This window comes from Ovis aries, chromosome 25 (assembly GCF_016772045.2).
Source record: "Ovis aries strain OAR_USU_Benz2616 breed Rambouillet chromosome 25, ARS-UI_Ramb_v3.0, whole genome shotgun sequence".
In the NCBI taxonomy this organism is placed as follows: Eukaryota; Metazoa; Chordata; class Mammalia; order Artiodactyla; family Bovidae; genus Ovis; species Ovis aries.
Genome location: NC_056078.1, coordinates 1,890,591 through 1,904,516, shown reverse-complemented (window position 1 = coordinate 1,904,516; position 13,926 = coordinate 1,890,591). Strand labels below are relative to the sequence as shown.

Here is a 13,926-nt window from a genome sequence, read left to right as displayed (position 1 = left end):
CCTGGGCAGGCACTGCTCTTCGCCCCAACCCACAGCCTCCCTGCTCCCTCCCCCATCTCCATGCTACTTTTAACTTTTTGCAAGGTGGAGTCTCCTTCCCCTCCAGAGTTGCTCCTGGCTGTGCTCTGGGACCCTTCTTGGCCCACTGCAGAGGCGGGGGGAGGTCCTGTGGTGTGAGGACTAAGCATCTGGCTTGAGTTGTGCACTTGCTGTGTGCAGCCAGCCACATCCCCGTTGGATGAGAGGATGATGGGGTTTGTAACTACAGGCAGCACCAGGCTACTGGGCTGGCCCTGGGCTCTGTGGGTCAAAGGTCACCGCTGTAAGGACTTAGTGGTGGGTGGCCTTGGGCTTGTCCTCACACTCCTGAGCTCCTGTTTCCTCACCTGCAGCATGGGCTGATGGGAGGACTGCACAGTTAATCCCTGGAAAAACTCTTGGTCAGTGAATCAAAAGTAGGGGAGTCTCATCTTGGCTGGGGATCTGCCCACCTTCAGGACTCTGTTAGTTGATGGCAGGGACCCACTTTCCCTGCCCTCCTTTCCTCCCAGTGACGGCCCATAACAACACTTCACATGTGAAGAATCACAACTACTGAAGAAAGCCATAGAGGCTGCTTGTAAATCGAATTAAATAGTTAAGAGTGTATCTGCTACTTCCTAGTTTCCCATTAAGCAGTTGGCCAGGCCTGGATCTGTTGTGTGAATTCATTTTGAAGTAGCCTGGGAAACAAAATGACTTTAAACATAACTTTTGGAAGAGAAGATTTCATTCTGCTTACTCAGCGTGATGTAGCAATTAAAATGCTGGTTTTCCTCCTTTTTGAGAGCTACCCCTGAATAATTTATGACTTCAGCCACCAGCAGCTATAAGGTTCACTGAAATAAAATTATTTCAAGCAGGGTGGCTGTGGAGCAGAGGCCGTCTTCCCAGCCTCATTGTCCAGTCAGCCTGAGCCGATGCCTGTTGCACCAGGACTGTCTGGAGCCCTTCTAAGAAATGACTGATGAAAGAAGATATGGTGGCCACTCTGCTCTCTGGGCCTTGCTCTCTTCTGTAAAACGAGGCCAGCTAAAGCACTCTCTAGCCCTCAGCCCGCCATCTCTGGCTTCCTGTGGATACCGTCTCGGTAGAGGTCACCTAGTCATAGGTACCTCTGTAGGGCCAGGCACTGCGTTGGGTGCTTTCCCTGCACCCTCCAGTCATCCTGCCCCACAGAGAGCCCAGTGAGGCTGCTCTCACTGTGCCCATTTTACGAACAGGAGAGATGAAATCTGCCCAAGACTGTGCAGTCAGTGAGAAGTAAATTTAGGATTTCACCTCCCAAATCTTCCCATCTGAACTTATTAGTAAGACCTAGGATGTCTCCTGTACATTGTCAGTCTTAGTTTTGCTGTAGAAAAGGTGTTTCTCAGTAGAGAAAGGTTGGGGTGGGGCTTGGGTTAAAGTTCTGAAGAATTTGCACAGCTTTGATTATAAATCATGAGGGTTTCCCTGGTGGCTCAGATGGTAAAGAATGTGCCTGCAACGTGGGAGACCTAGGTTCCATCCCTGGGTTGGGAAGATCCCCTGGAGAATCCCCATGGACAGCGGAGCCTGGAGGGCTACAGTCCATGGGGTCGCAAAGAGTCAGACACAACTGAGTGACTGAGCACAGCCTAGCACATACAGAGGCAGCGCTTGTCTCCCTTAAGTCTCTACCTACTGTTAGCCTGCTTTACCTGGAGTTGAAAGTGATGTTTCTTAAGGATGTATGTATGTGTGTGTATTTTTAAAGACTGTCTCTGCATCTGTAAAAACTAATTTTATTGCATGGGTGAAATTATCTAAATAAGCCCCTTCAGATTTCTTTACTAATAAATTTAGAGACACCAGGTAGAGACTGCCTGATAAATTGCCGTCACCTGAATGAAATCTTTCAGGCCCCAAGTGGTAAAAAGCATTCCAAAGTCACCTTAATTTATAGGGAAATGAGAGCCAGAAAGACCTGCCGAGCTCTTTGTTCAGATTTCAGTGTGCCTTTGGGTCTCCGCTGCCCTCCCTGTGCGTCTCTCTCTTCTGATCATGTTTCCGCGTTTGCCAGGTCTGTGGGGGTGGACAGGGAGGCGTGTGCAGGATTCAGGGGAGACACGGGGCCCAGAGAGCAGGAGCGGGGTGTCCTGTCTGGAGGGTGGGCAGGACGGCTTCCAGATGGGTGTCTGGGTCCTCCCGGGAGGGCGTGGGGGGGGGTGGCGCTCGGGCGGAGGCCCAGTTCGGGGACGCGGTGGCCGCAGCAGTAGCGCTTGGCCTGCCTGTCCAGGTCCCACCCGGAAGATGCCCCCCAGCGCCAGCGCCGTGGACTTCTTCCAGCTCTTCGTCCCTGACAACGTCCTCAAGAACATGGTGGTGCAGACCAACCTGTACGCCAAGAAGTTCCAGGAGCGGTTCGGGAGCGACGGCGCCTGGGTGGACGTGACGCTGCCGGAGATGAAGGCGTTCCTGGGCTACGTCATCTCCACCAGCACCTCCCACTGCGAGTCGGTCCTCAGCATCTGGAGCGGCGGCTTCTACAGCAACCGCAGCCTCGCGCTGGTCATGAGCCAGGCCCGCTTCGAGAAGATCCTCAAGTACTTCCACGTCGTGGCCTTCCGCTCCAGCCAGACCACACACGGCCTCTATAAGGTCCAGCCCTTCCTGGACTCCCTGCAGAGCGGCTTCGATTCTGCCTTCAGGCCTTCCCAAACCCAGGTGAGGCCGTGGGCCCCGGGCTGGGCCTCCCGGGGTGGCAGCGGGCAGGGAGGCGGTGGTGACCGTGGCTTCCCCCATCCCGCCTGTACCCCAAGGTCACTTTCCGGGGAATCCCTGCGCAGCCACAACCCCTCCCGTCCCCATCTGATCAGAGGAAGGTGATGGAAGAACGGCCCCAAACCGCATTTAGCATTCTGCTCCGAGATCGTTTCCCTCCTCATTTCTCCTCGTCCTCCCTCTCCATTAATTACCCTTTCTTTCTCAGCTGTGGTTTGCAGGGTAGTGTTCGTTTTCTTGTGTTCTCTGAGTACCGTGCTCACCTGCTGGTGATGAAGGAAAGCCAGCGGCCTTCTAGGGGTGCAGGGAAGGAGACTGGGGTCCAGCGTTCTCAGACCGGGGGAGTGGCTCAAGCACTGGGTACCCAGCGTGCATGGAGAGTGAGTGTCTTTGAGGGGGTTGCAGCCAGCTGTCAGCCATGACCTTGACTGTTGCAGCCCCTCACCTTCCTCACTACCTAAATGGGGCTGTGTTTGCTCTCAGTTCCTGGCTCCCAGCCCTAGCCTCTGAAGGACTATGGCAGTCGCATTTGGCTGTGGTGACAAAGTTCCAGAAGTCATCCTCAAAGTTGCTCGGCTGGTGTGGTAAACTGACAAGGTGACTCTTCCCAGAGATTGCTCTACCAAATCATCAGGAGGTTCCTGGCCTAAGTGAAGCAGACTTGTTCTATATGGAGATAAAACTCTTACTTCTCTTTCATTTGTACACTTAAACTTCCTTATGCTTTTCCTTAAGGACCTTTATAATGAGCCTCAAGCTCTTTTCGTGGTTCTCTTAGAGATACCCTCCAAATTCCCTAGCCTATATTCACTGCACAGGGATTTAGCATGGGGTTTCTGTGGGGAAGATAAAGCATGGGGTTTCTGTGGGGAAGATAATGCCCTCTCTGCCTTTGCAGGCTTCCCAGCTCCAGGGCCCCCTGTGATTCCTGGTTTCCCAAATCCTGCCGCTATTTACAGGGCAGCAAACGCTGTTTGATCTTGGCCTTCACTTTCCTTCTTACCAAGACATGGGGTCTTAGGGGACACAACCTCTGCCTTATATAACCGGCCCTACAGGACCAAGTACAGGGCTGGGTGTGGTTTGTTTGTTTGTTTCATTGAATGTTTGCTTGGTTGAAAATGAGCCAAACCAGAGACACACTGGCTGGGACACAAGCGGAAAAAGCAATATTCTGGCCATACTGGAGTCAAACATTAGAAGAGCTGCTGGAGAGGTCTGAGTGCTTGCTAAGTCTAAGTGTCTTTTGAGAGTTAACCAACCAACTCCTTAGGTAATTAGTATTTAACAGCCTGAAGATGAGGCTGCCGAAGGCCCTTCCAGCCCCTAGACAAGCATACCCGTGATTATACCTGTGTTTGTTGTGTGCCTGCCAGGTATCAACCCCATGCTGTCTGATCCTTCTGGAGCAGCAGCATCGGACAGTGAGACCTACATCCCAGGCGATCCCCACGGCCACCTGCGTGTGTGGCCCTGGGGTCTGCTTGGCCAGTGGGCACCTGCAGCACCCACTAGCAAATTCTGAGCTGTGTGGACTCACCCCCTCCCAGCCCACACAGGGGTGCTGTGATGGGGCAGTGCTGCCCCCCAGATCTTGCCCTCCTGTGCCCGCAGACGGCTGTGAAGAGAGACCCTGAAGAGGTGGTCACTTTATTCTTGCTGCCCTCATCTTTCCTTTGGATCCAGTTGATGACACTGAAACAAGAGGGACTGACGTGAGCTTTAGATTGGGAAGTGGCTCTCTGGCCGTGTTAGGTTCTTTTTTTTTTTCCCTCCCTTTGCTTTTTTCTTTTTTAAATTTTATTTAGTTTTTCGCCTTTGTACTTGCAAAGGTATTTGTTCTTGCTGCTACCATTTTCCATCCCATGCTCTATGTGGTGGTCTGGATCCCAGCAGGAAACAAATGCTGTGTTCTAGAAGGGCAGTTACAGAGAACTGGAAGCAGGGACTGTGGGCATTCAGGGTTCAGGCGGATCATCAAGGTGGAGATCCCTTGGGCTGGCAACAACAGGAAGCTGCAGTGCTGAGGAGGGAGAGCAATGGCTTCAGCCTGAGGGGCCGGATGGCACAGGCAGGCAGGCCTCTAGTCTCTTGTTCATCCCTCTCTTGTAGCCACAAAAGGCAGGCCCTGGGGGCAGGGGCCCCGGATGTGGTTTATAAGAGGTTGCCCTCCAGGCCCCAGTGCAGGGTGGGAAAGTGGGAAGGGAGTCTGGGAGGCAAACAGTACCTAGTACAGACCACCCAACAGACAGAACTTGAGGCAGAGGGGAAATCAGAATCCCTGGGGTCAGCTTTCCAACGTGCTGATGACCACCTGGAATTTCCTCTTCCTCCCAACTCTGGGCCCCCGTTGAGCCAGCTCTGTCAGGAGGCTGTCAGATAAAGGGGATGAGACCAGTAAGTGTGCGTGTAGTGTGTGGAGCACCCTCAGGCCTTCCTATGAGCTGCGGTCCTGCCAGTGTGGGCTGTTGACCTGGTGGCTCTGGGCACACGCTCAGCCCCTGCCGTGAAGGCCGCCTCATCCTTACACACAGAAACATCAGCATCACATGTGTCTTTGTTAAGTGAATCAAAGGAAACTTCCAAGCTTTCCTGGCTTTCCAGGTGGCTCTGAAACATTCCATTCAAGGAGAAGGTGTGTGTGCGAGTCCCGCCCCCCTCCCCTGAGGGCTCAGGGCTCTGTGGACGGGACTTCACTCTACCTGTGAGACCAGTGGGAACAGCCTCTCTTCCGTCTCCACCAGACATGTGGCTGCTGTGTTCCTGACTCCCAGGAGTGGCTCTGCATCCCCACCGTACACACACCCCACCTCAGCACACAGCACCCTCACACACACCCTCTGCCCTGCAGTCTCCTTTTTATTCCAGCAAATGTGACTCTTTGGGTGAGTTTACACAGTCTCCAGAGGGTCCCCAGAATCGACCTGTAACCCAGGCTGTGGTATGTGCCCACGCACAAGTATTCATACACAGATGCTGAACGGGGAGACTGCATGCGACTTCTCAAGCCTGGGGGCAGGTTAGTTAGAGGAGGATCTGGGGAGGGCTTGTGAAAGTGCACGACTGCCTTGTCCCCCTGCTCAGTGCCTGCCCCTCACCCGAGCCGTCACACGAGGAGGGCCTGAGGACACAGCACTGGCTGAGGTGGAGGTGGCGCTGGCGCCCTGCGGCCTGGCGGGGAGGAGGCAGTGTTTGGAGCTGTGTAGAGCGCCCTGCCCTGCACTGTGACTGCCCCACATTCCCGCAAGGAGGGTGGGAAAGAGGAGAAGCCACGGAGGCCCGGAGCTGCTGCTGACTCTCTTACTTTGGTGAAACACTTTATGAAATATGGGTTTGAATGGATTCTGTGCTGTGGTGAGTGCAGATGGAATAGAGGACAGCGGCTTTCTGAAGAGCTGGGGGGCCTCATCTTCCCCACTCGGCTCCATCCGCCGCTCCCCCAGCCCATGTGTGGGACTTCCGGCCATCCTTTTAGAGTGGATCCGAATGGGCTTTGCATATTTGATGAGCTGCGTGGAGCTGGGCATGGGTCAGCTTCTCCAGTCTCCCCTTCATGAGCTCAAGGCGAGGCAGGCCTTGTTCAGCAGCTCCTGCCTCCAGCAGTAGAAAGCTGCAAGGGCTGGTGTGCATGCCTGAGACCCAGCACTGCAGGGCAGTTATTTCTCAAGTGGAACTCAAGCCAACACTAATAGGAGAATGGAGGGCTACTGCCCATGTCACAGTTGGTGAGTGTTAATCTCTGTTCTGCCGTCATCAGGGCACGTTATCACGTCACCTGGGAGCTTGTTGGAAATGCAGAAACTCAGGCTCTGCCCCAAACTTACTGGAACAGAAGCCACATTTCAGTAAGATTCCCAGGTGACTAGTTTGTTCATTCAAGTTGAAAAGCCCTGATGGAGAGTGGCGTTGGCTCACAGTGGCCAGGTATTTTAGACTCGGAGGACCATGTGGTCTGTGTTCGGAGCTTGTAGCCTGAAAGCAGCTACTGACAATACATCAGCGAAGGGCATGGTGGGTTCCTGTAAAACTTGATTTACAGCAGGGAGTGGGCTGGGCTGCGGTTTGCCAGCCCCTGATCCAGAGAGTTGGGAAGAGTTCTTGGAATCATAGTGTTTCTAGCATTCTGTCAGTACATTTCAGTGAACCACACATACGTACCAGTTTGTAAGTACGCTTGAAATTGGATTGGAAGGGAAGTGTAGCAGGTTCCTAAAATTTACCCGCAAGTCTCCCCCAATGCTTTAGCTTGCAAAAACAGAACTTGAAACACCTCTGGAACTTGTTTTTATTATGCCGTTTCTTTTTGCTTCATTGTCTTATAACTGAAAAAAAAGAAGTCCTGTTATCATGCCATTAAAAAGCAGGAAGAGATGCAGTGAGTTTAAAAATTGTCTGGGGAGTCCCAGGTCAGAAAAGACGTGATGACCTGGGGGAGAGCCAGAGGCTGGGTCACGGAAACGAGGGAACTGGGTCATTTCAGGAATGGTTCTTAAAAAGAGAACGTTTGACTTGGGAAAAAGAAGGTCACGGGCTAGTGTGAGAGCTGTTCAGAAAACCTAAAGAAATCACGTGTTTGTCTCCATTTCTCACAGGGGACAACTCAGGTCAGTAGGTCTAGGTCAGATGTAGATCAGCTTTCAGTCAGTGAGCAATTGGAACGTCCATCAGTGGGAAGGTCTTCCTTGAAAGGAAGTAGCTGCCCTCCGCGGGCATGTTTAGCTGGGAGGTCCCTCTCCCAAGTGAGAGTTTGGACTGAGGACCTTAACGCCAATAACTAAGTATCATGATGATTTCCGTTCACTAGGTACTGGCTAAGTGCTTCGAGTACCGTTTCTTACTTAACCCTCCCCCAACTGAGAGAGACCCAGGGACACTCAGGATCAGAGAAATAAAGTAACTTAGCCAAGGCCACACAGCTGATCAAAGGCAAAGACTGGATCTGAGCCCAGATCTGATGAGCCCCTGAGCTCATGCTGCCTTCCCGAGTCTCTGCTTCGCCTTTCCCGGCAGGTGCTACATGAACCCCTGATTGACGAGGACCCCGTGTTCATTGCCACATGCACGGAGAGGGAGCTGCGGAAGAGGAAAAAGCGGAAATTTAGCCTCTGGGTCCGGCAGTGCTCTTCCACCGGCTTCATCATCCAGGTGAGCTCTGGGCCGGCCCCGGAGGGCAGGGAGGATTTGGTAACCAATGAGCTTGCTCACTTACCCTGTTAGTGAACAGGGTGGATGATGCTTGACAGTGAACGCTTGACTGGATGCTGCAGCTGAGGCTGGCTTGGGCTGCTCTCTTCCTTGCAGGGGAACAGGGGTAGCTGGCGCTGTCCCCTGCATGTACCTTCATGCCCACCCCAGCCCCTCTGATTAAATAACAGCTGTAAACACAGATCAGGGCTCAGTACCTGCAGTGTAAGCCAGCGGCTTCACCAGAACGGCGGGCACAGAGGTGGCTGCCGTGACTCTTGAGAGCACCCTGTGTAATGTCCCAGAACGGCCCCCAGCCCCCACCGAGTCCCTGTCCTCCCTTCCAGTCCCGAGGACTCCTCCTTGGGGCTGCAGTGGCCTTAGGAGCTCGATTCTCTGAGCCAGCCATGCCATCTGTTCCCTGCTCTGCTCTGCTCTTTTGGAAGAGGTGGCCAAGCTCTGCTGTAGGAACAGCGTTAGACGTTGAGCTCCTGGAGCAGGCAGGGGGCAGAGCACACAGGAGGAAGTGGGGCTGGCAAAGCAGACCCCGCCTCACTGCCCTGCCAGGCTGCAGCGCCAGGCCCAAGGCATGAGGGTTGGCATACCTCCTGCCCCCACAGGAAAGGAGTCATAGGAAGGTTAAGCTGAGCATCTCCTCTGGATGTGCCCCCATGCATGTGCCGTGCAGCAGCCCACCTTCCCCTTGGGCTTCAGGGCCTCAGGTGAGGCTGGGCCTGGGGTCTCCAGCTGGCCTCACCTACAGGCTGCAGACTGTTTTCACAGGGACCCACCCCAGAGTGGAAACCACTCTGGACGTACCGCCTGGGCTCTCCGTTCCCGCACAGTGCCTGCCAACTCTATAGTATCCTTTGTGGTGACACTGCTCTGGGGATCGGGGAGTCCATTTCACTGTACGTATGACATTTAGTCCTTCTTTGAATAAATTCTTACTGAGTGCTGTTGCCTGCAGCATCGGGCCAGACAGTGACATCATGGCTCTGCCTTCTTAGGAGTCTGCCTGTGTGGCTTTTGTTTGTTGTTTTTTTTTTTTTCTTTTTTTTTTTTTGAACCCCCCTCCCACCTCCCTCCCCATAACATCTTTCTGGGTCATCCCCATGCACCAGCCCCAAGCATGCTGCATCCTGCGTCAGACATAGACTGGCGATTCAATTCACATGATAGTATACATGTTAGAATGTCATTCTCCCAAATCATCCCACCCTCTCCCTCTCCCTCTGAGTCCAAAAGTCCGTTATACACATCTGTGTCTCTTTCCCTGTCTTGCATACAGGGTCGTCATTGCCATCTTCCTAAATTCATGCCTGTGTGGCTTTTGATAGAATGTTCACAGGTGGGTCCTGTGTACCTCTGGTGCCATTTCCTTTTTACTGTAAATTTAATGAGTAGCGAGGAAGCAGGACCATTCCCTGCAAGGCCGCAGGTCTTCTTCTCACTGTGTGTGCAGTTTCCTTCCAGTTTCTGTGAAATCTATAAAATCCCCGTCTATAAAGTAAAGGGTTTGAATTGGTACCTTGAAGTTTCCTTTTATTTCTAAAACTCTCTGGTTCTAGGAGGCTTTGTGCAGCTTGAGGGTTTGAATTTAGAAGCCAGAATTGAAGCTGGCAGCTCCTGTCCTTGGTCTTGCCTCCACTGTGGCCGAAGCAACAGGAAGCCCCATTTGCGCAGACGCCCTTGGTTTCAGCCGTCTCACAGCAGGGGAGTGAGGACTTCCTTAGCCCCCCCACTTCTCTGATCCAGAGGAAGGTGCCTGTGGTGGCAGCAAAGTAGGGAGGGACACCTCTGCCTGCAGAGGACCCACGTGGCCTGGGGACAGTGGTCTTTTAGCATCCTGACCTTGTCTTGGTTCCCCAGGCCCTAACTCTGGTTAGGCAGTAGCCTGGGAAGATCCAGCCGTGGTGCGAGGGGCAGGGGGTGCCTTCCACCCCCTGAGCCTTCATACTTGCATCTCCTCTGTTCTTACACCCCCTACGTTTCCCAGATGAGGTGGTCAGTACTGCTCTGTCCAGGGGTCCCTCCTAGGTCCTGAGGCCCAGCTCTGCTGCTTTCTGTGTGAACTGAGCTGACTCCCAGTTGCCCTGGATATCAGTGTCCTTATCTGTAGAGTGAAGGGATGGGGTAACTTAATCAGTGAGGCCCCTTCCACTGCAGAGTTCTGTGATTCTTATCTTTTTTAGCATTATATGGGGTAATGTATGCAAGCATGTTTTCTTCATTTTAATTTGTTAAATAAATTATTCTAAATGATTTTATCCACTGGAGAATCCAAGCGGCTGAACCTAAAGAGACTGTGGCCAGCCTGCTGCCCCAGTGGCCCTCTGCCCCCTGCTGTTCTCTCACTGGTAGCAGACGGAGGCTGGCTGATGGCATGCAGCAGACGTGGTAGGTGAAGGGGCTGGAAAGAGGGTGCGCTGGTTCTCCTCCGGCCTCTCCGCCCTGACCATGAGCAAATGTCCAGGCTGGATCACTGGAGCTGGAAAACCACGTGGAACAATGTATCACATGCCCCTGAGCACTGTGGTGGTTTGTTACACAGTAACAGAACTACCTCCAGCCTGCCAGTTAGGGTCTGCAAAGCTGACCAGTAACTTTCTTATTTTTACCTGTCATGGACTCAGCTGATACCTGGAAGGGACGAGGGTTTACAGGTGTTTTTCTGGGGAGACTAAGGCCTGGTTTTGGCTTTATGGTGTCATTCAGCCAAGACTTAAAGGTGTGCTGGCTGGACTGCGTGCTTTTGAGGTAAGTCCAGATGATTAGCTCCACTTGAAAGATTCCAGACCAAGGGTTAAGTGGGAAAAGTATTCCAGATTGGTCAGTGATTTCTCAAGTGGTCCCAGTAAAGGTCAGCTCCAACCCTCAGATGAGCGAGTACGTCCCCACAGAGCACCTGCATAAGGAGGGAAGCGAACAGCTAGCCAGACAGTGCTGTTGAAAGGGAGGGTGCCAGGAAGAACCCCAGTGTTTTTAATGCCTTATATGTCCACTGCTCTTGAGTTCATTTAAAGGGGAATCATATAAAAGTGATTAAAAGTCCTGTGTGATATAACTCATGAAGAGACTGTAGGGAGGTATGTGGAAGAAGAGATGAAATTAACTATATTATCCTGAAAATTAACAAGTTAATATCTTTCACTCCTTGGAGTGCAAGAGGCAGGGAGTGAAAAGTTCCCAGGAGAAAGAAGGCATCAGAGAAGGAGTGGTCACTTCAGAGACAGACTTAGACCCTCATGGAGCTGCCGTCCCAGTCGGTGAGGTGGTACTGCTTCATCTGTCCTCAGATCTCCCCTCTAGCCCTCCTTCCAGAAGCCTTGTACGTGGGGTCTGACTCGTGGTGGGCCTGCTCCCCCCTCTGACAATTGTAGACTTGCGCTGAAGGCCTGCTTACTGTGAAGTGCTTGGCCCTAAGATCTCTATCTTGCTGTCACCGTGCGCCAAACACTGGAAAACAGATCAGCAAGTGGCAGTGCCAGCCTGCAGTGCTCGGGGCTGAGGAGCAGCCGCATGAGGCCCTCCACTTTTCCCTGTGAAGGAGACCGCTGCCTGTAGCAGTAGGCCCTTGGGCTTCTGATAATCTGGCAAGTTGTCATATATGTGAGTGGGGAGGGTGAAATTTGTATGGTGTATGTGGGCCTATTCTGAAGGAGCGTATCTTTTTTTTACTGGGATAAAATAAACATAACATAAAATTGACCATTAAGTGGCATTAAGCACGCTCAGTGTGTTGTGCAGCCATCACTGCCATCCGTTTCCAGAACTTCGTCATCATCCAGAACAGCTGGGAGCCCCTCTCTTAGTAAGGGAACAATACCCTGTCGCACAGACGGAGTGAACTCCCTGCAAGCAAAGCGCCTTTCAGATGCAGCGTGGATGCTGCTGCAGCTCGGGGGAGGGTCACCTGGCACCATGGTCTGGTTGAATGTTCAGCACTGGTCACTCTCCCCGAGTCAGGCTGCTCTGTCTGCTGTGCCTGTGGGACTCCTAGTAACGGGAGGTGAGTGGCCAGGACGGTGTATGTACTTGGCCCCTGGTCCCAGCACTGTCACCCTCATTCCATGCACGAGGAGTGCTTTTGGTCACCTGTAGCGTTCCCAGGAACTCTGCGTCAGACTCAGACAGCGCTGGTGTCGCAGGATGCCCATGAGTGCCTGTTCCTCCCCTCTTTCCCAAGCTGGCCTTTCTGGTTTTACCTTCTGGCATGAGCAGGGTTCAGAGGCTGTGATGGGTAATTTTGTGCCAGTTTGGCTGGGTCACAGTACCCAGATAGTTGGTCAAACACTATTCTGGATGTCCCAGAATACCCAGTGGAGGTATTTATAGATGAGATTAACATTTGGATCAGTAGACTTTGAGTAAAGCAGATTGCCCTCCATCATGTGGGTGGGCCTCATCAAATCAGCTGAAGGCCTAAATAGAAAGGAGAGGAAATTTTGCCAGCAAGACGGCCTTGGATGTGAACTGCAACTCTAACCTGGGTCTCCAGCCTGCCAGGCTGCTCTGAGATTTTGGACTTAACAAACCTCCATAATCAGACAATCAGTTTCTTGAAATAAATACCTATATCTCTTGATAGATGGATAGGACTCTCTCAATATATCTTTGTCTCCATCCTGTCATTTCCACTGCAGAGGGATTTCTGCTTGCCACTGACTCACACGGCCTGTGTGTGTCTCAGGTCTCCTGGATTCTGAACTCGTGGCGGGCAGGGACCATGATGGCTTCTTGAACCTTGCCTCTCTAGAGCCTAAGGGGTTTGCCAGCTTTTTTTTTTTTTTCCTTCCAAAGTCAAAGACATTCCTGTTATCAAAAAGCTTACAATATAGACAAGAAAACAAGACCTCTATGAAGGAAAACCTAAGTGAAGATTGCTTTCTAAGGACACTTTATGGAATTAGTGTTGTGCTGGGCACTGAAGGCCTGGAGGTGAACGGAACCGTCATGGCCTCCCTCGTAGGAGAGGCAGAAGATGAAAAATATTCGTGAGGAATAAAGACAATGGAATACTACACAGCTAGAAAAAGGAATGAAATAATGCCATTTGCAGCAACATGGATGGACCTAGAGATGGTCACACTAAGTGAAGTGAGCCGGACAGAGAAAGACAAATATCTGATATTGCTTACATGTGGAATCTAAAATATGATACAAATAAACTTATCTATGAAATGGAAATGGACTCCCAGCACAGAGACAGACTTGTGGTTGACAAGGGGGAGAAGGGTAAGGAAGGGCAAGATTGGGAGTTTGCAGTTAATCTGGTGCAAACTGTTATAGGATGGATAAACAACAAGGTCCTGCGGCATAGCACAGGAAACTATATTCAGGATCCTGCGATAAAATGTAATGGAAAAGAATGTGTGTATGTGTAACTGAGTGACTTTGCTCTACAGTAGAAATTAACACAACATGGTAATTCAGCTATACTTAAAATATCAGTTAAAAAAATATTCCTAAGTACAGTATGAATGATGCAGTCCTGGAGGGCTGTGAGGCTGTTGGAGGGCACCTGTGGGGCTAAGAAAGGCTCCTGGGGTGCAGAGACCAGGGCATGTGGCGCCCTAATGGGAGAGCGGACCACGAGGGCAGACACTGAAGGGACAGGCAGGAGCCAGGGTTACTCACTGCAGGCCAGCCCTGAGCATGGCCTCCGAGCAGGAACACCTAAGAGGCTGAGTCTTTGATCCCAAATCGCAAGGCTGATAGGTGGGGGCAGGAATTTGAGCGCAGGTGCTGGCTGGCTCCCTGTGCTGTGGGCACTGTTCCCAGGAGCCCCTCAGAGGGGGAGGAGGAGGTACCCTGCAACCCCGTTGGGGGCCAGGGTGTGTGAGTGCAGCATCTGAAACACGGCTGATGTCTCTGACATCCACAAAGAGGATTTCCATGCCTTCGAAGTGTCCATTTCAGGAAAATGAGATGACCCACAGCATGTTTCTGTCCACA

The 13,926-nt window shown here is 52.1% G+C and overlaps 1 protein-coding gene across 1 annotated transcript in view; it reads left to right on the top strand.

Moving 5' to 3' along the window:
• PGBD5 (piggyBac transposable element derived 5) overlaps positions 1 to 13,926 on the top strand; it is a 102,774-nt gene that overhangs the window by 53,125 nt on the left and 35,723 nt on the right. The window contains exons 2-3 of the mRNA XM_012104935.4: positions 2,300 to 2,727; positions 7,795 to 7,929. Coding sequence (XP_011960325.2) covers positions 2,300 to 2,727; positions 7,795 to 7,929 — 563 coding nt within the window. The remainder of the gene's footprint in view (positions 1 to 2,299; positions 2,728 to 7,794; positions 7,930 to 13,926) is intronic.